This window comes from Drosophila eugracilis, unplaced genomic scaffold, assembly GCF_018153835.1.
Source record: "Drosophila eugracilis isolate 14026-0451.02 unplaced genomic scaffold, ASM1815383v1 contig_47, whole genome shotgun sequence".
In the NCBI taxonomy this organism is placed as follows: Eukaryota; Metazoa; Arthropoda; class Insecta; order Diptera; family Drosophilidae; genus Drosophila; species Drosophila eugracilis.
This window is the reverse complement of record NW_024573338.1, coordinates 1,052,399-1,077,206: the sequence shown is the minus strand read 5'-3', so window position 1 is coordinate 1,077,206 and position 24,808 is coordinate 1,052,399. Positions and strand designations below refer to the sequence as shown.

General features: G+C 36.2%; 1 protein-coding gene across 10 annotated transcripts in view; it reads right to left on the bottom strand.

Moving 5' to 3' along the window:
• LOC108112745 (maternal protein pumilio) overlaps positions 1–24,808 on the bottom strand; it is a 188,910-nt gene that overhangs the window by 91,755 nt on the left and 72,347 nt on the right. For 2 of the 10 annotated variants that reach the window (XM_041819127.1, XM_041819128.1), the window contains exon 1: positions 2,947–5,897. The exons of 6 other annotated variants lie outside the window; for them this stretch is intronic. In XM_041819127.1, the coding sequence (XP_041675061.1) occupies positions 2,947–3,090 (144 nt within the window). In that variant the 5' untranslated portion in view covers positions 3,091–5,897. Of the gene's footprint in view, positions 1–2,946; positions 5,898–24,808 lie in introns of those variants that run through there. 2 more of the 10 variants (XM_041819129.1, XM_041819130.1) reach the window with 1 other exon arrangement.

Below are 24,808 nucleotides of genomic sequence, written 5' to 3'. Positions count from 1 at the left end.
TAGAGGAAAAACCACAAAGAAGAAATCCTCAGTCATGATCGCCTTTTCGATTTAGCTGAGAGCTCAGCTCGGCTAATTTCATAGAAAGTTGCGTGATTTAATTGATGATAGAGCCAGCCGCCTGGCCTGAGCCTCTTCACTTCCTACAAATTCCCCTATTAAACAAGTACATATATATCTATATATCTTCTCTTTTTTTTTTTAAGCATAACCCAAATGCACTTGAGCAGAACCGTGAAGAAGTACCCCAGAGAGAGGAGGTTTGAGGAGTCAAAGGGGTAAGCGAAGGCGGCACTGAAATGCTCAACAAAGTTGCACTCTAAAATAAAAAAAGTAAGAAAAACCAAGTTAAAAGAGCGACAGAGACAACAACTGAAGATGTAATGACATTTAGAAAAGGCCAGCAACAACAACAACAACAGCTAGATAAGTTTTTCCTTTTGAAGAAAAGCCTCTCCTGCTCTGTACGCCTCGAGCACTTTTCAGTGTTTAACTTGTGTGAAGTTTTCAAGTTGCAGCAGTCTCTCGGACACGACAAGACAAGACAAGACGGATAGATAGATGCTATATAGCGCAGCTAGTATCATGGCCACTTGTGGAGGTTAACCCACTGACTGCCAACGGGGTTGATGGCGGCAGCGGCAGCGGTATTGCGGCTTAAGGAATGGAATAAATTGGGGTTCGAGGTGGCATGAAAACCCACGACAGCTGTTGCCCCAGGCAGAATGTGGTTATGCGGTTCTGTGGGCCTTTTAAGCAGGTCAACTGGAGACATGAGAGAAGAGTTAACAGCAGAAGCAGCCAGAGCAGATTGCAGTTGTCGAGAAGTTTGGCTGGAAGTTAATCTATTTGAAAAGTTATCCAGGCAGTTGGAAAATTAAAGAACAAGAAGGGCAAGAAAATAGTCAGAGCAAGAGAGAGTGATACTTTAGAACTAAATGGAGGTTATAGTCGTATATAACGTAAACATTCTAAGCTGATCTTAACTCACTTTAAACCTAATTCTTGAGTAGAAGTCCTCATATTTCTTCTCGCCACAGCAACCCAATTAGTTTCCTTGACGAGTGCAAACCAAAATCCAATGGATCCATAAAATCCATTTTCATTTGCATAACGAAATCACACCACTCCTGTGTATGAGTTTGCCAGTGTTCTTTGGCTAAAATTTCCATCTAATTACCGTCAGAGTGTCACAGGCACTTGACAATGACATCTCTCATTTGGAGCAACTCTCTGCCCCTCTGCCTATAGGCCCCCACCACCAAGTAACCAAGTCGAGAGGAGCCCAGTAACATTTGAATATGAACCATATAACACCCCGCCTTTCTACCCACCCCCTCTCCTTGCTATAACCTATAACTGAGTACTTGGTTATGCACTTTGATATGCGTCAGTCAGTCAGTCAGTTTTAGTTGGTTTTGTTGGCCGGGCGGGAGATGATGCCAGAAAGAGAAATGGAAACCTGAGTGCGCCATACACGTCGAATACGTAATATGGGGGATGATGTACAGGCAATGGGAAAAGGGGGGAAGTTAGCCACATTGCTTAACAAATTATAAACATTTATTATTTAGGGGCCAAAATGGAGATAAACATTCGAATGCTGTTGTTTACAGCGAGAGTGCACTGTGATTATGCATCGATGATGATCATGATGTTCTATAAGCCCCAACCCACTCCTCCTCCTTGGTAGTATACTGTTTTAGCCACTTTACAGGGGATTTTCAAAGCGCATAAATCACTCAATTGGAAAATGCACTCTCTCTCTCTCTATCTCTCCTCCACACACTCTGTACTCCTTCCACATTTGTGCTCTGTGGCCCAAAGCATAATTCATATGCTATTTAAGCCTGGGCCATAAATTTACCAGCCAACGCACACACAGAGGCACCCCCAACATTAATTAGAGCCAAGAGTGAACTCTTTGCTTACCTTTCTCGGTCTCTGCGGTTATCTAATAGAAAAATACAACCACAAAAAAGTCTAGAGAATCCATAGACTGGAAGAAAATTACTAACACTAAGCCTCATTAGTCTTGGCCAGCAGAAGATTAGGCCGCAGATTCTTTGGAAATCCCCTTTTTTGCAGAAATCATTATGCAAAAAAAAAAAAAATAGGAAAACTTGCATGCCATTCAAAGTGTAAATAAAGGGATTTCTCGGCTCTGTACTAAAAATAATCAATCAATGTGCCAATCAATCAATCAAGCATTGGAAAAACGAAATCGCCAATAGGAATCCAAACAGTGCGGAAAATTTAGCAAACAACAAATAACAAACAAAGGAAAACAATCAACGGAAACAATTACAAGATTGTGGAAATTACTGGTCTTTTTGGGAGTGTTTATTTACATTTTAGGAAAAACTAATTTGAATTTGTATTTTGGAGATCTAAAGTGGGATTTTAAGACTTTTAGAAAGAGTTTTTGTTTGGTTAATCTGTTTCCTTTATCAGTTTTTCTGATAGTTTCTGATAGTTTCTGTCAGCTGTTTTTCTGCTTTTCTGTTAAGTTTCTTATTTCTTGATTAAATATTTCTTTGTAGTTTTATCTTTACTTTCTAGATGTGTCAGTTTTGGTATTTCTTTTCATTTCTTTATAGTTTTTATCAATTAATAATTCCCATACGGAAACTCCTCTCTAAGCTGCTCTTTTCAGAAAATATTCCTTATTTTCTGTCTTTGTTTTTAGGATCATTCTTTAAGCTTTAAAGATATATCTACTAACCATTTCCTACAGATACAAACTCCTTATCTTCAGGAAATAAAATTCAAGAAGTCAAATCGTAGTAAAATTCTACAAAATTCCTTTACATACAGCCCTCGCTATCTTCTTCCCAAAACATAAGTTTTTCAGTTAGAAAACATTCCGAATCAGTGAATCATTTCCCCTCTTAACAGCTGGTTTTTTTCTTTATGTTTTTAAAGTTACTTAAAAAAAAAACTTACAATATGCTCCTTAAGCTCTTTGGTGCGAATTGGTCCCAGCCACTGATGTAATCCAATGTAGCGTTTCTGCACCATTTTCAAGGCGGGAGCGCCTTGGGCATATGGTCCGCCCAGAATGGCGCTGGTAGTCTCTAAAACCACCATTTTACCAGCGCCCGGTTCTGCGATAGCAGTTATATTTGCAGATGTTTATTATGTTATAGAAATATATATATATTTAGAAAACACTTTTTTCCGGCTTACTTGGCCGGACAAGCCTAATAAAACTTCACTATTGTTAAATTGTTCACCCTTCTTATATTTGGTTTGTATTTTATTTTTAATTTCCCCTTTTTTTTGTCAAGGGGTTTCAATTAATTTTAAGCCGAATCTCTTTGCCAGACGTGACACTGCGGCCACAATAACGATGACAGAGTAGCGAGAAGAAGCAGCAGCAGCAGCCGAGTATGAGGACACCGGATGGAAAGCTCTTCTCCTTCTGCGTGTTATAATCTGCACTTTTAATCCCCGAGCCACGACAACGACGACAGTTTCAATTTACTTTTGCCATTTGGCAATCCTTGAAATCAATTAAACGACACGCACAATCCATCCAGCAATTCTTTTTCCTTTTTTTGTTTTATTTTATTTATGGATGATTTATAAATATTTTTTATATATTTTTTTTTAATATTTTTGTTTTGGGGGGAGGCACAATTGTTGTACAATGTTGGATGCTGTGGTCAGAAAATCACTTATTAGCTAGTTGCTTGAATTTTTGATAATTCAGCGCGTTAAATAAACGACGACGACGACGAAAAACCACGGCGACTACGGCGTATCAATAGTAAAAACGAAAACGAGATGCGCGACGACAAACGCTTGAAGACTTTTCCCGGCCGAGTTGCAAACCCGACTGATTTCGTTTGTAGATTCTCTTGCCTGATTTTCCCAAATAAAACGAACGAAGCCGAAGCCGTAAGCCGAAGGCAAAGCCGAAGCCAATGAGAAACGAACCGAAACGAAGTGGAGAGCCGAAGAATCTTCATATTTAGAAGAGAATTCTATAGAAGAGACCAGCTCGCTCTCTCTCTCTCTCTTTGTGTAGAATTGAGGGAAAAACACTTGTTGTTGACGTTTTTCCACCGCGGCACACCCCAAAATAAAAGAGAGCGCCCACAGAGAGAGAGAGCAAGCGAACTGTTGCTTTTTACCATTGGAGACTTTGGCTCACTCTTATACTCCATGACTGGTCTTATAATTTTAGAGAGATGAGAAATGGCATTGCCAGGCATTGGCGGTAGGAAAAGCGCAGTTATCTTTTGTAGAAAATCACCAAACGAAGGTTAAAGGGCGGGGGTTCGTTTTGTGGGTGGCAATGGTTTTTCTTTACGTGGGCGTGGGTGTGTGTGTGTGTGTTGTACTGCATAGATAAACGACGTATGCATTGTTTTTGTTCCGCCGCTTCCGCTGAGGAAAAGCGAAGAAAATTTCGGAGAAATACAAAACGTTAACAGGTTGCCCAAAGGCGCTTTTACCATAAGGAACATTTTGTGGGGCTTCCAATGGGCGGCTAAGACGTTGAAATTCTTTGGAAAATACAAGATTACAAGTTTCACTGGATTAGCTATTACTTAGAATTTGGCAAGGAAATAAACAGTCATAAGGAAAGATTATATATAGTTAGGGAAACTGTGTTTTATATTTGTGTTTATTTTTTATGTTTTTCTTGTTTAAGAAAAGGTTTTCGGTTTGGTAAGTGCCCTTGAAAATGGTTTGTATCCTTACTTTCTTCTTAGAGTTTAAGGAATTTCTTATATTTCCTTCTCTGCTTAAACATATTCCAGATCCAAGGTTAATGGTCACTTAAAAATACATTTAAATAGTATAAACAAAGCTATTAAGTATGTTTATTATAAATGTATAGTATTCGCTTTCTCCTATTATGAAATCAATGCAAATTAGTGCCTTGAACTTGAATTAATTTAAGCGGTGACATAAACCAATTCAAAAGAAATTTAAATTCAACTTTCAGATAATATTTCATTCAAATTCAAAGGTTAAAAAAAGGCTAAAGAAGATGAACTTCTTCTGATAAAAAACACACATTAATACCTACAACAAAACTCAACTTTCAGCCCCGTCAATATAATTTTCACCCAGCAACAAAAATCACAAAAAAAAAACATTAAAAAGCAAGAAAAAAAGAAGAAAAAAAGTTAAAAGCAAAGGGTAGAAGCCAGCAGCGATTCTAACCAAAATGAGCTTCATTAATTATACACAACTGGATGACAAGTTTCAGACGCCTTGTAAGCATTTTAATGATCATAAACCAAGCAACGAAAAAAAGTTTCGTTGACTGCGTCGAACGCTGGGCTGAGTTGAGTTGAGTTGAGAGTATTATATATTAAGCAAACCCATGCGGAGTTTGTTGACTTCTTCAACAAAGTGTGACTAAACAAATTAAGCCGAGAACCGAGAAATGTTGGTAGGAAAAGCTAAAACACGGAGGGGGGTGCAGGCAGCAGGCAGCAGGCCAACAAATACAAAACAGATCAGCAACAACAACAGCAAAAAAAAGTCCAAAAACCTGGAGCGCACTAAATTACAAATTAAGTAAGGTTCGTATCTCGCAACATCAAAGCTTCAGCTTTTTGAGTGTGAAAAAAAAAGAAAAAAGAAAAAAGAAAAGCACAAAAAACAACAACAACACGTAATACTCTGGCTAACAAGCAAAGCCGATTTCACGCACGAAAAGAACCAGTGAGTAAGGGAGATGGTGTGATGCGGTAGAGATAGGTAGGCCTCTTCTTCCTTTTATGAAAACTGGAAAATTGTTGGCAATAAATGGAATATCCATCAGCAACATCATTATCCTCTTGGCCATTGTCAGGCACATTCACCCAAATGGTCACAAGACAACATTCTTCCTTTTTCCTGTCGTCCCAGCTAGCCAACTAGCTAGCTTAGAAGAATCTAACGGTTCATGAAGAGTTTAGTGCAGTGCAATGAATATCTTATGCTACTTGTACTTGTAACTGTTTCTTGGCTTTTACAGCTATAGAAACTGGTTTTCCTTTTTAATTGAAGTGAAAAAAATTCAAATCAAAAATTGTAAATATAAAATTGATGTTAATTTATTACAAAATGTTGTATTATGTAAGGTTTTTATGGTTTTGAGGAATTATAGTCTAATTTTAAAGACTTATTTGGCTTGAAAAATGAAGATTTAAAAATTTTTTTTTTTATAATTTTTTTATTATAACTTCTTAATAACATTACTCCTAATTTGTTAATAAAAATAGTTTAAATAAATATTTAAGTTATTAACTTACTTTATCAACAATTTTATAGAACAACCTAGTTTATTATTTTTCAGATATTTTTGTCCAAGTGCAAGAACTGCATTTAGCACAAATCTGAACCGACAGCGGCAACAACTTGTTGCCATAAACATGTTGCAGCAACATGGCATCCGCATCGGTAATTAAGCGGTAGTTTCTTGTTGCTCTCACGTGATTGTGTTTGTAATTCTGTTTGTTTGGTTATATTATTTTCCCTGCCATTTCTTGTTGTTGTTGCTTTTTTTTTAACTTTTTTTTCTAGCTCACAAGTTCATTGCACGAAGCACATGAGAAATTAGCACAGAGAAAGAAGAAGACCAAGATCAAAGCTTGTCTCCCAAGAAAATTATGCAGATAAAGAGAGAGAGAGATAGAGGCATTAGTGATCTCTCTGAGTCTTGCGAAACCCCGGCAATGACATTCAAAAAAGCTGCCAGTCAAGCTCTATCTCTCTCTGATTTTTGAGCTGCCCTCTCTTTTGTTTTTTGTATTCCAGTCAAACCACTTTGATTGGGAGTTCGTTAACCGCACGAATTACGTTCGTATGGCAACAAAAACCATATGAGATCATAATGATGATCAAGCATCATCATTATCATCATCATTAGCGTGATCGGGTTCTTGGCCTAAAAATATTTTCAAGTCACTACCACGACCTGCCTAACTGCATTTTGGCCAGCTTCGGGTCTTAGGACCTCTCTTTCTTACTTAATAACCCTGTCTTTTTCTCGTAAACTCTGCAGATTTTATACTTTTTAATGGGCTAGAAAGAAGAAGAAGAGTTAGTAAGAAGAAGAGGTAGCATAATACCCAGATTAGTTTCGTTGAAGTTTTCCGTCTTATGTTTTAGCAATTAGCTACTAAGTCTTAAATTGCATGTTCTCGCAGAGAAGGTAGTTAATTAAAAACGAATACCTTTGGCTAAAAGGATTTTTCTAACACCTTTTTGGGATACTCTTTAAGAGGGTTGGGTATTAATGGGTGGTAAGTTACTTCTGGCTATCTTATAGGAACTTGAATTGATCGATTTAAGTATCAGTAACCTACATATCTTATAAAAGGATTGTTAAGATTTAATAAAAACCCATTTGGAAACATCATTTTTACCTTAAATATTACATTTTATCCTTCTTTATAGGTTGGGTATTATAAATCTAAAGTTACTAACTATTATAGGAAGTTAAACTGGCAATCCTCAATATCAATGAACTTCAGTTAATAAAGAAATGTTTGGGAAAGATAAAAGAATGAAAAATGAATGTAAAAAGTAAATAAATGAATATCCCAAATTCTGATTTTACATGACAGATAACTTTCTATATACTCATAGAGCTATACTCTTCCAGAAAATGCATTGATAGACTCAAACTTTTCCTAGCTCTCATTAAAACTACCTAATAGATAAGGGTTTAATGGTTTCAAAGTTATTTAGAAAGCTATATTAAGAAATTAAGATCATTTATTTTATAAACAATTTTAATTTGGATTTTTGAAATTGGCATAAAACGTAAAAAACCATCTCATCCTTCTACTAAGAAAAATCTCTAAGAAATTTTTGTAAAATACATTTATTGAAGTTTATGGAAACCATTTTCTTTAAATTTTTCACTCTAAATTCCATTTCTCCCTGACATTTTTCATCTTTTACCCTTTTATAAATAAACGATTTTTCATTAAAAATAACTTGACTCAATTTTCGAGTTTTCGATAATCACAAATTTCAATTTAAAGTTTACATAAATCGTACATAAAGTCTGCAAACTAGTTTTCCAAAATCCATAGCAACCATTTCCCAATATCTTTTTGTTCTAAATTCCTCTTTTCACCTGACATATTTCATTTTCCACCTTACTCTATAAATTTCCTTCTGAACTACAAAACGATTTCGACGCGTTTTGTTTTGCAAAATAAATTCGTTTAGCCTGTCAAGGGCCTATCGATAACGTTAAGTCAACGCCTGCATGCGTGTTTCTATATATATATATATATATATATCCATGGATATATACCTTTTGGCCTGCATTGCCCTTCCTCACCCACAATGCATTTCATTTGCAATTCACACTAAAGTGAAGTACCAAACCAGATACGACTGAAAAGGGGGCGGAGGCGTTGTACGTATCAAACGAGGGGCGTGGTGTTGCACATTCAAGTTTCAAGTGTGTCAGTCGATGACGGTGGAGTCGAGTGGTTGCCTCCGGCTGGCAGGGTTGTCAGGTAATTGAATAACATCCTCAAATAAATACGAAATATCCAACGATTTTATTTTTACCCCGAACAGTTGTTGGTTATGACCAAAAAAGTGTTACATAAAAATTGGTTTGTTGGTTGCATTGGCTTTGGCCAGAAGCTTAGATAGGGATTACTCTGTATTTGTGGTTTGTGGGAAAAACAAATATTTTGTTTTAGAATATATATTTTGAAAAGGTGATGTGATAAATAAAAGGTGGAAAATGTGGAAAATATGTTAGGGAAGATTTAGACCAAAAACAGGAAAGTATTTTTCCCATGTTGTAGCTTTTAGAATTTTATAACATTTAATGAGATTTTTAAGAGACTTTTTAATCATGTTTTTCCTTACTAAAAAACGTTTTGATATCTTTCTAAAATGTATTTCCCCTTAAATTGTTTTCAAAATAGCCATAAAAATGTATAAATTCCAGTGCATGAACATTTTTCATTTCATATTTAACTATCATTTTCCAATTTTTATTCCCGCTATTCATCAGCTGGCCCACCCCAGCAGTCAGCATTCTCATTTGTCCTCCCACCCAATGGTCCATCACTGCTGCCCTGGTTGGCATTCATCGAATCGCATATCTAAATTGAATTTATAATAGTTGACAAGACAAGAACCCCGCCACCCAACCACCCACTTGGTCAACCAATTCAGAGCAATTCTCATTCATTTACTTCAATCACTTCTCACATTTTTATTTTTTTTGTTTTCTTTCCCAGCAGCAACAGCCAGACGGGCAAAGGCAAAAAAGAGAGAAAAAATGTGGCGAAAATTAATTAAAAATCAATTTGATTTTGATTGTTGACTGGGCGGGGGGTTGTTTCACCTACCACCCCCCCTTCTCAGTGTTAACCCATCTATTTGTTCTTTGGGGCTCCTCTCCTGGTCGAATGTTTAATTGACATTTGGTACAATGTTTGACATTTTTGCTCCACGAATTGAATGCTATTTGTATTGACGTTTTTTTTTCTCTTCTACCTCCCCCATTTTTCTCCCCTCTTTTTTTATGATTTTTCAATTATGCTATTTTTTGTTTTGCCATTTCTTTGGGCTGCCTGGATGATGGCTGTTTGTTTACTCGGAAAAACAAATCAAATTAAAATAAAAGAACACTTTTAATTGAATTATTTTTGCAAGAAACACAAAATCGACGCCTGCCACGTATTTATCTATAATTAAATTCAATTCAATTTGCAAAAGTCTTCAAAAAAAATAATAATAAAGAATTACGAAAAACATGTTAAATGTATCATGCAAATGGAAATGAAATTAGTCCAAATGAATTAATTTTAAAAAACACATACGAAGTTTTTATTTTTTTTTAGTCATCCATCTAACAGGCAATTTCAATGGCAGAAAATGCAATTTTGATGGCAACGAACACGTCGTAGAAGGCACAAAAAACAGGGCCAACATATATGATAGTAAAAAATCTATATAGTAATATATATATATATATAAAATGCAATGTTTTCATGGATATTTTGGACAGAGCTGGAAGCCAGCCAATGTCGAATTTGTCAGACAATGCAAATAAAATAAAAAAATAAAATAAATGCCAAAGCAAACAGTAAACAATATAAACAAATGTTATAAATAATTTGATGAAAAGAAAAGAAAACTTTAAGTTCTCTAAATACCCTGCATTAACTTAATTAAGACTTCAAATAAATATTTTTATAAAGAAAATGAGACTTTAAAGACCCCAAATTAACTAAAAATTAGAACCTAAGCTAAATAGTTTAATACAGAAAACTTTAAGTAAACTAAATTAAGCCTTAAACTGAATAGTTTAATGAAGAGAAAGAGACTCTAAAGACCCCAAATTAACCAAAAATTAGAACCTAAGCTGAATAGTTTAATACAGAAATCAAACTTAAAGTTTCAAAGATCATAAAACTAAACTAAATTAAACTTTAAACAAAATATTTGAATAAAGAAAATCAAAGCTTTAAGTACCCTAAATGATTAGTTCATTAGGCCTTAAACTGTTTAAGTTTAAGTTAGAATAATTATTTTAATAAACAACCAATTCTAAGCTTTAAAAGCCCAAAATTAACTAATAAAAAACTTTAAAATAAATATTTTAAAAAAGAAATCAAAGCATTAGATAACCTAACTTACCTCAAGAATCTTTGTTAATAAGTTTCTTGGATTTTTAAATATTTAAAATAATTTCTTTAACAAAAACAACATAAAAAGTTGTTTAATTTTCATATCAAGCCATTTAACATCCCCTGATTTCTTGCTATATTTTGTAAATATTTAATTTTAAATAAAATTAAACACATAAAATACATAAAAAGAGTATTCCAGACAAACAATAAACCCTCAAAATATACAACCAGATGACAATGAAAAACATTTTTTTGCTTTAATTAAATTTTAAATTGGCACAGACACAAAACAAAATAACAGCCAAAAAAAGTAAGTAAACAAAAGCAGCTTGAAAAGGTGTCAACAAAAGTATTTAAATAAAGTGTATTTAAATCGCAAAAATGTGAGCTGAATACCAAAAATAAAAACAGATTGAGAATGAGGAGTGATAAACAAAAGCAACGCTTAAGTAAACATTATGATAAAAGGTAATGAAGTCGCACCTTGAAAATGCATTTAGCTGGGCGTTTCTCTTAAATCCGATTTAAGGAATTGGAATTTCGAAGGCTCTTTGTGCTTAATTAGTACACAGATTTCTATAAGTTAAGGCTGAAGTAACAGTCTTCTAGTTATTGTTAAGTATTTTATAGGAAATTAGGTTTTAGATTAACGCTTTCACTCTACTAGTGCAGTGAGACATTGTTTGTTTGACTGTTGAATGGGAAGAGAAAAAGCTGTTTTGTGTTTTTCCCATAAGGCAGAAATATTTACTTTCTAAAAAAACATACGTTTTGTGATTTATTTAAGCATTAAACATTACGATGAATGTTTTTAACACTTTCAAGCTTTTATTTAAGGGAAAATGTTTTGTAAAATATCTAAAAATTCTATAAAATTCAATGTCCCATTTAAGCACTCTCTTTAATCAGTTTAATTTTCAAGATAAAAACTTGCTTAAATTTTTATCAATTTAATTTTCAAGATAAAAACTTGCTTGAATTTTCCTAAATTAAATTTCCAATATAAAAACTTACTTAAATTTATTAAAATTCTGGAAAACCTCTTTCCTCTTCCTAAACCATTAACAAACGTACCTGCAAAGATAAAAAAGAATATAAAAATAATTAGTAACCAATGCACTTTCATATGAAGGCTAAATTTCAAAGTAACCCCAACTTAATTTTTAAAAATTACCCCCCGAAAACATCCCATTTTATATCTCCTAACTTTAGTACCTCCCCATTTTATATCCTTACTCTCAAGTTGATTAAAAATTATAACGCACTTAAAAAATTATTTTTTTCGTGCTCACTTATGCCTCATTTAACCAAATTAAAAGTAAACACGAAACGAGTGCAGGCAACAAAAAAAAAAGAGAGAAAATTAAAAGAAAATTCTTAGAGGTTGTATGAGAGTGTGTTTGCAGATTTAATCAGCAGCAAAGTTACCCAACCGCAAAAAGTATGCAAAGCAAAATTATGAAAAGCCAGGGAGACGAAAAAAAAAAAAACAAAAAGGTAAACAAAGCCAGCAAAGTGAAAGTGACACGCCAATGACGGGAAAAATGAGCCTCATCAACAAATATTGAAGAAGCATACTTAGTGGCAGGAAAATCCACACGCCACACCACCCCCCATATCCACCTTTTTGCAGATGAGCCAACTCATTTGGAATTTTCTCGGGGCATTCTCCTCTCTTTATCCTCCTCCTCCTCCTTTCGAAATCAATGGGAAATGTTGCTGCGCCAAAAGGAAAAGCCGACAAATTTGCACCAGCATTTCATTCTCGGTTTCGCCCCCCTCTCCCCTTTTGTCTCTGCTGATGTCATTGAGAAGGATTCGCCTCAAATAGACCGCAACCAGAGACCAGTTGACACATCACATCCCATCCTCCTCTAGCCGCCCCTCATTACCCATTGCCCATCGAACATAGGCTTGGCATACCGTAGGAGAAGATTCCGTGCTGTCTTCCCACTTTAGTGCTGACGGAGCCAAAGTGAGTCCTGGCCAGAAACTTGTCACTACTTTTTAGGAGTTTTTTCTGGTTGAATATTGTTGGAATTTTTGGTATAAAGTGAGAGGTGGTTTTATACTCTTTTTTTAAAGTAAAAAGTAAGAAATTTTCATCTTAAAAAGGTTTTTTCTCAAGCAATTCTTCAAGAAAGTTATGAGAAATCACAAATAGAGACATCTAAAAACATAAATATCAACTTTTTACCTAACAAAAAGATCTTCTAAAGTCGACTACCCCTTGAAAGAGCATCCCTATTAGCTTTGCCATTCCTGACATCTTCGACGGACAGGAGGCCAGGCCACCATCTCCCTCGTTTTCCTTCGACTTTAATAACTTTAAGCAGCTACGGTCAATTTAATTTTCATGGCAATGGCCAGGCGACTGGCTTGGTCAAAAGGACCCAAACCCAAAAAGAGATGGAGAGAGTCTGGACGACATGTATATCCTTGCATCCTTGCACAAGGCAGGCGACAATTTGAACCAACATATGGAGAGGAAATGCTCACAGGAAAAACACAAGAAAGAAAAGAAGAAAAAAAAAACCAAGCAGCAAGAGAACATTGAAAAGAAGAGGAGAAAAAGTTGAAAGGAAAACTTGATTATAAAGCGATGACTTCACACTTTGCTGGACGGACGGACGGACTACTACGGGATGAAATAGGTTGGGAGGCGCCGGGTGGTTTTAGGACATATAATTTTCCTTTTGGCCTGGACAAGGACATTGTGCAAACAGAGGCGTGTCCTGAAATTGGTAGTGGGGTAGGGGGGAGGATATTCTACTGTAATTTAATACTTTTCTAATATGTAGTTGTCTTTCCCTCTGTGTGTGGCCCTCTCCCTGTCTCTCTCTCTCTCTCTCTTTACCCTTATTTTCTGGTAAAGAATTTTAATAGAATTGGTAAGCTGAGATGGGTATACCCCCACCATATGCTCAGCCCTTCTCTTTCTCCGTGCGTGATTAGATGCCCGAAAAGTAGGCAATGAAATTTGGCAAATATGCTAGCTCTGCTATCCCTCTATCCCTATCTTGCATCTGTTCTGCCTCTCTCTTTCCCTTCACTAGGTCATTCTCAAACTTAAAGTGGGTGGCATGTTGGGTGGTAGGTACTAGCTTACATAAAGTCACTGAAACAGCAGAAAGTAAAGTCAACAAGTCGCCGCCGAATCGACAGACTTTTTTACGATGTCAAAGGATTGGCAAAGGGTTGGTGTTAAGGGATAAGTGATTGGATTGCTTAGGATGGTTATTTAAAAGACTTGAAAACATGTTTTGTGTGTGTAAATTTAATGCATAAATAATAGAGTGTTAGAGTGCCTTTGGGAATAAATTGGTTTTTGTGGGAAATTTTATAGATTTCTATCATGAGTTATGGATAGTTTCGATTTTAAGATGAACTGATTACTATAATAACTTCAAATTATATCATAACTTCCAGTAATGATATCTTATTATGTCCAATTATACTTAACTTTCTATATCTAACAATTATATATCGTTTTCCCCACAAAGCAAAATGAAAAACACTCATTTTCCAAGTGGTTTTCCTTTGCTATGCTCATCTAACCAGCCGTTCGTCTTCTTTCATAGTCTAGTTAATGTCATGTCTCAGGCTACGTGTCACTTTCCGCAACAAAAACCACTATCCCCGATATATATATATTCTCATACAATAGCGACAATTTGCCAAAATAAGAAGCACTAGAAAAACCGTCGAAGCCAAAAATAAAGTCATGTTTAATGGCGCACAAAACACACCGTAAAAAGGCGAGAAGAGACCACTGAAGAGGCACGAAGAAAAAAGAAGTGAATGCAAAGTTATTTGATTAAGTCACTTAAGGCCAGCCAAAGGCGAAAAAAAAGAAGTGGAAAAAAATCGGAAAAACGTCCTCTGGCAAGGCTGGTACAAGCCAAGAGAAAGAACTGCGAGAAAAACTAAAATCAACGAGTTAGAAGAAAAAGAATCTATAATAATTATCAGATTTTTATACTTTAGTTTAAGATAATGCTTTTTTTTCTGATCTAAAATTCGTCTTTTTTTCCAATAAGTTTAGCTTTCTTACATAATATTTCTCTCAGTGCATTAGTAATACCACTCAGACAAAAAACCAGAACACAGAGGTTGAGGGCAGACGTGGGATCTCTACTCTGCATGTAATATTGACATATTGAACAAACGTGCGGCCGGGCCAAAAGTAAAATTGGCGCAGAGAAAAGAAGGAAAACCCCCCATCGAAAACGCAAGTGCAACAAAGAGACTGTGTGGCTTCACCTCCTTTTTCATTCCGATAGACGAAACGAACAGACAGGCGGGACTTAAAGGACTAAATTCATATTAAAAGTACGCGTTCAGCAGACATGACAAGGGCCAAAGAAGATAGATGGCAAGGGGTTTTCTATAGGGGAAAAGTTGGATGTATTAGAAGAGGGACTTGAGTTGATAATGTAAATAAGTTTTTGAAATATTTATTTGTTTCAAATTTTAAAACTGAAAGTTGTTGATAAAGTTACATGGAAATATTTTCAAAAATTCAATTAAAAAGGCATTTTTTGAAAAGATATTTTTGAATATTTTTAACATAGCAGTTTCTTTAGCATTATATATTATATAAAATTTATATTTTCTTCATCTAAAATCACTCAATTGAGATCGTTTATATACTAACTGTATTTTGTTTTCCAACTTTATCACGCCATCAACTCAGCTTGCAGCTCTAACCGCGCATAGTTGGTGGCAAAAAGAAGGAAAAAAAAAGGGGGGAATAATTCTAAAATATATTGCCAGGGACTCGACAGCATAGACGCACGTACACTCCTTTTTCCAGTAGTCCTTCTTCGCTTAAGCCCCCCTCCTTCCTGCACTGTGAGGTACTGTGGGTAGGAAGAGAAAGAACAAGCTGAAGTAACCAGCTTCGAGACACATTTTCTAATAATGCTCCAGCGTCACGTATTAATGCGTTTGTTTGTATCTTCATTTTACCCGCTGGCATTTTAATGTATTTATTTTTTTCTCTCTCGCCAATGCTGCTACTTCACCCTACCTCCCTTATCTGTTTTCCCCCCCTAAGAAAAAAAGGGGGAACATCCAGAGAGGGGTGAAGCTTTCTCTGGTTTGGTTGGTTTTTTTCGGGCATGTTTGAGCATGCGACACACTCGTCTGGATAATAATGAAGTACGTTTACGTGTAAACTCTATCTAATATGTATGCTAAAAGCTTCAGCTACCAAAGTTAGTGGGGAAAAAGTAGTAGGAGAAAAAGCCAGGAGTATATGTGGTGAATTTTTCTATTATAGACGGGTTAAGAGCCGTGGTGACAAAAGGGGTTAACACCATTGGAGTGGAAATTAATTAGAACTTATTGCAATGGGGAATCGAGTGCCAGTTTGCTGCTTTAGCTTTGGGAATTTGTGGCATTCGGTTTATTGGGAAAAATACTCAGCTGATCGAATAAATAATGAGTGAGAAGTGTTGGTGGTAAAACCAAGTGAATAATGAATTAGGTCAAAGTGAGCATACAGTTTGATAGTCAGTGTGGAAATTATTTATTAATTGGAAAATGTTTGGACTTATGTAGATTTAGGACAAAGTCACACGCTTAAACATAAGAAAATCTCTTCAAATTGAAAATTCTTCATTCTTCATCTATTATAGATGCTTTTTTGACCAACTTGCCCACCAAAATATGCTCGTTTAGTGCAGAGTCCTAGTCCTAGTCCTAGTCCTGGACCTTATATACACATTAATTCACTTTTGCATGAAAGCCACTTTACACTATTACCCGCACAACAGCTCGGGGGGTGGCCAAAAACGGGCGTAAGGATGTGCCGTGGTTATTGCAAAACTGCGCAACGTGGAAAAATTCATCAAGCGCAAAATAACATTGCATACTTTATGGCGCATTATGAAAACACACGCGCTAGACTTGAGTGTGTGCGGGGAGAAGGAGGTGGGCGGCTTTCGGTTGGGATGTTTTCGTGACTGGGTTGATGGGTTTGCCATGGCCGGGGTGGCGAAATTTGCGCTACATTTACACAAAAACGTTTTAGAAAATGTGCACAACATGGCAACCCTGTCTCCTCAATGTGGCTCTTCCCTGCACTCGCTTAAAAGTTACAGGAAAGGATGGATAAAAGGTAAAAAAAAAAAGTGATAAATTCTAGTAATTTCTTTTAATTTCATTAAAAATATAATAAAATATTAGTTAAATGAATATCCTAAGACATGAAAACAATAGTTTTAGCACTGAAATGTATGCTATAAAGATCTTGAAACGGACAATTGCAATGTTTTTCTATTACAACTTATAAAAACTGTTTCTATTTCCACCTTTGGACAGTTTACTGTCTTTTAAAACCATGGAAAACGCAAGCTAGCAGTTAACCCCGAAAAGCTTCACGCCCTCTTAACCCCCAACAGCCCCCGATGAGTTATGCAGATAGCACTGATGATGATGATGATGATGATGACGAGAGCCAGACACAGAAAATTCGAGAGGGTAAAAGTGGCGCTGGAGGGGGGCGTGTAAACAGAGCAACAATCATGGCGACGAGGACGATGATGATAATAATGACAACTCTGATAATGATGATGGTGGCGTCTATCTAGCTGACGTCAGCCAGTACCATTCCTACTCTCCCACCCCAGAACCCCACCATTGCTTCAACATTCGTGGGATATTTTCACCATATGGCAGAGTAATGATAATAAACTCCTAGAAACACAGAGGCACGAACACTCACACAGACACAGGCGATGGGAAAACAGAGGAGCAGGTGGAGGCGGTGGAGGCAAAAGCAACAGGAGACGGGAAAAAGTGTCGTCATCGCCTTCAAGGATGTCACTCGCTTCTTATCTGTAAGGGGGGTAACCGAATGCAACTTGGCAACTCTGCAACTTGGACTAACGCCCCAGATAACGTCAGTTATTTTCATTCAATTTCAGGAAAAACCCAACCCCCCACCCCCCACAGAAAAATGCGCATTTTGTTTGATTTCCATCCGTCAAAAGCAAGTTGGAAAATTCAAGCCAGCAGTAAATATCAAACAAAGAGACAGGAAAAATCCAGAAACAAAACGGGTTAAATGATGATCTACAATGTGTGTGGTTAACACAAATTTGTATTTATAACAGAATGCATAGCATACTTTTAAGCAGCTAAATTATTGGTTTCATAAAAGTTACAATTTTCTTTTCATTTACTAAATTTACTAAATAAGCAGGAGCTTATGGGTTTTCCTATGATGCACATCCTGGGATATGCAAGCTTTCTGATAAAGTTGGTAAAGTCTCCATTTCCTGGCCACAAAACGCATTAATATTTTCTCTCAACTACTAACTAACAACTGACAAATGCAATTAAAAATGTGCAGAAACAACTCGGTACCCTCAATGCCAATAACAAGTTGGAAATGAAATGAGTACAGAGAGAGAAAATGGTGGGTAGTTTTGTAAGAGAAATTCTATATAATAGAGATTCCTTATAGAAACTTTTCAAGGGATTTTAGAATTTTATTAAGTTTTCAAAAGGTTTTCCAGTGGAACTTTCTATCATGTTAACATTTTAATTTTAATACAATATTAATCTATTTTTTTGTAGATTTTTTTAATCTCACTTTTCCCCTGTGCAAAACAGATGCACAGCATCATTATCAAAGCGAGGCCAGGGACATGGCCATGAGCGCTTGGCTAACGTTGTTTCATCAACTCTCATCGCCGGCTGGCGGCTCCTTGGCCCTGGAACTGTTACTGGGTTCCTGGTCCTGGTACTGCTACTGCTTCTTCTCCAGCTCCTGCTGGGCTTTCCTGATGCTTTTGCTATTGCTATTACGGTTGGTGGTGGTCCCGCAGGCGTTATATGTAATTGCATTTTTTAGTTTTAATGGAGCGTACACAGCGAGAGGGAGAATAGGAACTGCTGGCTAAAAGGGGAACACTCAACGGTTTCCCTTTGGCTAGAAGCTCTCTCTCTCGCTTTCGCTCCTCTCACTCACCCTCTCTCTCCCTCTCTCTCTTGCTGCGAATGTAATTAATTTGTAACGTTTGATGACAAGCTTAATGGCCAACAGTCCAGCTGGGTGGGATGATCGGTAGTAGACCCCCCTTGTGGGTGGAAAAAAATTGCAAGAAAAAAAGTTGGCCTGGGGATGGCCGCCTGATGCGTGTGACTGACTGGATTGCAGTTCGAGGGTTGGACCTTAATAGTTTTATAATTGATTCTGATATGATTTGGCAAAATGAGAAGAAAAAAAACAAATAGCAATGGCAAAACAAGGAAAAACAAAATTGCAAAACATTAAATTCGATTTACAGTTCATTTGCGAGGGGAAAACTTAATTGGAAATTCGATTTATCCGAGGGGTGAATTTTAAAAGCGTTTTTAGACTTTTAATTTAAAACCCTGACACATTTCTTTAACCAATATCAACTTAATTTAGTCATTCTTTGGCCAACATAGTTTTCTGATTACTTTAATTTAGCACCAAATGCCAGGCAACATTCTCGGGGTTATCCTAATAGACAGCGACATGATTAAAGCCAAGACAAACACTCGCAATGGGGCGCAGAGACACGTGCAAAATGAGTTAACAATTTGCATGCAAATCTGCGCCGACAAGTCGCCTAATGTTAACCCATTAAGGCCGTGAAAAGCTGTCGTCGTCGACGTTGTTGCCGTCGCTGCCCTGAAATCAAATTGTCGCCGTTGCCGTCGACGTTGTCGCCTCGTCATTGCAGATTTTCCAGTTCGTTTCGCAGCAACAAAGTGGGGAGAGGAAAAAGTCACATTAGATGACTTCCCAGCGATATCATAATGGGGCGAAAACTTGAATCATTTTTGCTCTGCCTCTTAATGATGTTTGAAATTAGTGGATTGGTTGGTTGAGGGTTTTTTGATTGAGGGATCTCTGATCAATCAGTTGAGATTGGGAATGGGAATAGGTTTTAAAATGATGGAAAGTTAGGTTGTGATTTATGGGAAGTTTATGATTATGACTTTTTAGTTTAATGAACATGTTTTTAAAAAAATATTTAATATCAAAAAAGGTGATCATTTTAGTGATATAAAACTGTAATAGGAAAGTACATTTTCTTAATGAGTTTTAATACTGCTTATTAATTTAATAAAAACTGTAAAAATATTAAAAATTGAATATTTTTATGATAGTACTAATATAAAAAACATTTAAGTTATGCTTTTATTTATAATTATTTACACCATAAGCAAAGTTATTAACTTATTAAAAGTTTTTAAACAGAATCAAAGAAAAGTTACAACCCAAATTAAGTTAAAATATTTTTTATTTAAAATATTATTAAAAAAGTAGGTCCATAAGACTTTCATAGTTCATAAAAGCATCTCAAAAGTGATGCAAAATATTGAAAATGAGTTAGTTTACTGCCTTTTTCCCAAAACAAAATAAAAATCTAATCCCTTCTAATTTCAAGACCTAAACTTTCCCCAACCTCTGCTAGGCATTTTGAAATATTTTTAATTATTAGAGTTAATATTTTTATTTATATAAACATTTATAATTATCATTTCCATCAATCAAAGTGGCGGCGTGAAAATGCTTGAGACATTAATTGGAATCGCCTCGAGGCGGCAAGACAAACAAACCAGAGTTGTCAACTCCATCTCTGTATATCCAATCTAACCAACCCAGCACCGCCGCCACGCCCCTACCCATCCCTTTTCACACATCAGTGCTATCATCGACTCCTCTTCTTCTTCTTCATCTACAGCCTCGGCTTGTGTTCTGCTTCTTCTACATGTCGGCAAAGTTTTTTGATATCATGAGTGTGGTTAGGTGCGCTGGGCAAAAAAAACCAACTGAAGAGGAGCTGGGTTAGGTGGGGGCACTGAGGTCGGTGAGTGAGTCTACAAAAGTGTCACAGCATAAAAGCACAATCTATCCCCTACCAAACCCTTTTTCCACCGATCTACCATCATCAGGGCTTCTTGCGCTGTGTGTCCACTCTGAAAAGTGTGAGAATAATGTGGACTCGTTGGGTGGAGGAGCCGCCACCCAAACAAACCCAACAAAAAACAGAATATCATTCACACATACATGCTCTGAGCATTCAACCATTGCCGTGTCATTCACACCGAGACAAAGTTTTATCGTTGCGAAGACTACCTTTGCTTGTTACCCTGTAAGGTGGGAAATTTTATGCTTTCACTAGATTGAGAGTAAGATTGATATTAAAATCTTATTAACCATAAATCTTTTATAAATTTTAAGCAACTATAATCATTTTTTAGACAATTTTTTACTTTTATTAATGCTTTTTTAAAGATTTTTTGTAAGATATTTTGGGTTAAATGGGAATCTCCAGAGATGAGTTATGGAAAATCTTTTAGATCTAGTCCTAGCTTTCACAACTTCTTACTTATTTTCAAACATATTTCCAGAACTAATTCCAAAAGAGTATCTACCAAATCCCTCTTTCTCCAATAGACCTTTTCCTTTCCCAGCTTCTGGTATTTTCTCTTCATTTTTTCTCCTGCTCAGCAGATAGAGGACAACTTTTTCGTGCCGAGTTTTTAGCAAACTCATTTATGTAGTTCTCGCTTCATGTTTACTTAAAGTTCAACTCGAGTGTTGTTTTTACAAATTGTTATCCACTGTGTGTCGGTTTGGTTGTGTCAATGTGTCTCTGTGTGTGTGTGTTTGTGGGGGCGTTAGACGAAAATAGTAGCAGACAGTTTGGGAGTCACTGCGTCGCAGTTTCAGTTCAAGAGTCAGACGAAATTCAGTGTCAGTTTTGGGCTTTGGTGTTGACCTTAGTTTTTCTTTTCACCCTTTCTCTTGGTTTTTCAGAGAGTGTGTGGATGTTGGTCCATGATAGTTTCAGTTTAGATTAGTAAACATTTCTAATTAATGTTGAAAAGGCGTGCAATTTGCTCAGCTTGTGGGAAAGACTTGAAAAAAAAGCCAAGCAATTGGATTGTGGTGAAGGGAGAGAAATCACAAAGAAGTAGGGATAAGGTTTAGCTTTTCTTTCTATCTATTTGCTAGTCCCAAACCTAATCAATATTTGATATAAAACTAATTACAACTTGCTTTAACGCCTCTCTAAGCACTCTATTAACCACTTTAATCGCTGACAATCTTCCAACCCCGCTTCTTAACTTCCATTTATGACTTTTATCACAGCGTTTTCCCGAAACTATAACTTTGATTGCCACTGACGTAAGCCAGCCAGTCAAGAAACCCATCAAAAAAATATTAACACTAGACTACAGAGACTCTTAAACGTAATAAATAAAACTAGAAAATAAAGAAACTAAAAAAACATATTCTTAGTGTCAACAGTTTAGCAAACACACAAAGAGACAAAGATGGACAGCAAGTGGACCCCTGAGGAGGACCCTCATCAAATTTATTTATAGATTTATTTATGCGTTGTTTTTCCAACTTTATTGATTCTCGAAGAACTGGCAGATCGAGCAGTTGATTAATTTAATTAATCAAATACACATTAGCGGCACGAACCATCCCGGATCGAATGAAATCAACTCTCGGCCAATAATTATCGCAGAAGAACATAAAGAAGAAAATCAATTCGTTCAATGAACTTGCAATGAACAAAAAAAGAGGAAAAATCAAATCAAATCTTGGCAATTATTAAGCTAATTATCATGCGTCTTAATTGCCTACTTGTTGCACATTCTAGACAGTTTTTAGACCTTGGAAAGTTGGCTTAGAAAGTTGCCAATAAAAAAGATGCTTTGGCCAATGACCCAAAAAACAAAGCCAGGCAAAGAAAACTCCATGCTGGCCAAGAGGAAAAACCAGATTTTCTTACTAACTGACATTTACAGCTTGCAGCATCAGCATCAGCAAAAGAACACTGGGAGGTTGGAAAAGTTGCAGACAGACACATGGAGATAATGTCTTTGCATGTTTTGTGCCATTGCAAATCTCAGCGGAGCCGAAAAAAAAAAAGTGGTAGAAGAAAACCCCCCAACCAGGAAGCCAGCACAGCCAGAAGGCCCAGATGTTCCAGGCAAACAGAGGTGCTTGGTTTCTTGAAGGGAGAGAGGAGGGAACGGAGAAGAAGGTGGAAGGAGAGTTCCCAACCAGTTGAAAGCCGAGACTAGCATTCACGGCGGTATCTTCTGGCCACTCAAGTGTGTGTTTGCATCGTTGTTCTAGGCCAGTTTACATAGCCCAACTTTTGAGATATTGACGATGAACGAAGAAGAACTAAAAAAAAAAACTGCAAATAAAGAGCCTCACGAATAGGAGATACTCCAAGATGATAGTCCAAATAGAGTTTAAAGTATATTACCAAGAATAAATGTGTTAAAAATAAAGTTAAACTAATATTTTATTCAGTCAAAAGTTAGCTTTTCTAAACCGTTTTAAGTTTTTTATTACTCTTACCCATAAACCAATTACCCCTTCTGAAAACCAATCCCACTTAATGGTCAAAAACTCTTGGCAATTTATTCAAGTTAGTGTATCATCAAAGAAATCCCAGCGAATCGCTTCAATTTATTGCCATCGATTGTAATTATTCAAATGGCTGTGGCAGAAAACTTTTTTGTTCCATTTTATTTTCCTGGTTCTAGCTCTTTTCCTCCCCCCCTCTCTCTCACTCTATCTCTTTCTCTCTAAAGCCATTTCCATTTTTCAACTTCTTATTCTTGGTGGCGGCATAGCAAGTTTTTCCAGTTCAGTTGGAAAACTATGCAAATTGTTTTCGGAACTTTTGCGGGTAATGAGATGGATGGCAAATTGCTTGGTGTAATAACCACAGTTACACAAGCACTGTACAGTTAAAGGGGCATTGGTGAGTGGTTGTTGATTTAATTGGGTTTAATAAGATATATTGATAAGGTAAGGTTTGATGGCCGACTTTTAACAACAATATTGTTGAGATTTGATTATCTAACATATGTATTGGATAAGAAAAACTTTTATAGCTAAGTGAAAAGTGGAAAAAAATGCGTTTTAATAGGATTAAATTTTAAAATTTTACATTTTTTAGACTAAAAACTTAAAAAACTTAATTTCTACTAAAATTTGTAGTTCCTTCATTAACTTTCGTTGAGTTCTTTTATTGAATATCATTTGGTTCTTTGTCCAATTGTTCTTTTCGGCAGACTTTCCATATACAATTAACCCATGACGAATATAGCGAGAATTATAGACAAAAACCAAACAAAAAAGAGCACAATGAATAGAACTTGCTATACAAACAAACCGCCGGATATAAAACATGAGGTGAAAAAGAGTGGAGGAGAGAAAAGGGGGGCGTTCCTAGCACCCCAAACGTGACATCATCATTTTATAATTTTAATGATTCCCAAGAATGGTCAACGCCAATCGACGACACTAAAGGTCTACAAATTGCTATTAAATATAAATGGAAAGGTGAGCGGAAAACGGAATGAAAATGTAGAAAGGTAGTAGGCAATAGACATGAAGAAATATAAACTAAAGACAACCGATCAAAAAGGTGGACATTGACCCACGTGGAAAACTGAGACCCCCACTGATGATGGTACTTAAAGTAATGGTAAAGCAAAATGCTCGCCTAAACAACAATTAACAATTAAACTTAAACGCAAAGTGCGTAACAGTCGAGAAAAAGAGAGAAAATAAGCGTTAACAATGGACAAATGCAAGACATTGACCCAGGCCTTACAGCCGAGACACAAACCTCTACGTTGGCTTATTAGCATACAAACTTGTTGCTTTCAAATGGCTGTCAACATGTTTATAAGCTTAGCTCAATGTTAAGGCCAAGGTCAGGTTGGCAACATGTTGCTAATAATAAGATTTATGGAAAATATTTTTGAATTTTGAATTATTTATATAAAAAAACCTATTATAAGGAAAATTTAATTAAAAATATATAAAATTTCATTAAATAAAAATACATTTCTGTATATTTTATTTTAGATTTAACATTTGTGGGCCCTTAAATTTTCTTTATGAAGAAATCCAACAATAGGAAACCTTGGCAATAAAAACCAGTTGCCTTGATCTACATCTGTTTTCTTTCATACCCCATTGGCTGCAACATGTTGCCGCGAGCTACTAGTAAATCTGGTATCCCCCGAGGCGCAAAAAGATACGCTAAGGTCAGGAGTTGCACTTCGTGAAGTTGCTGGTAGTAGCATTAACAACAACAACAACACACACACACACTTACGTGTTAATGGCTTTAGAGCCAACGAAT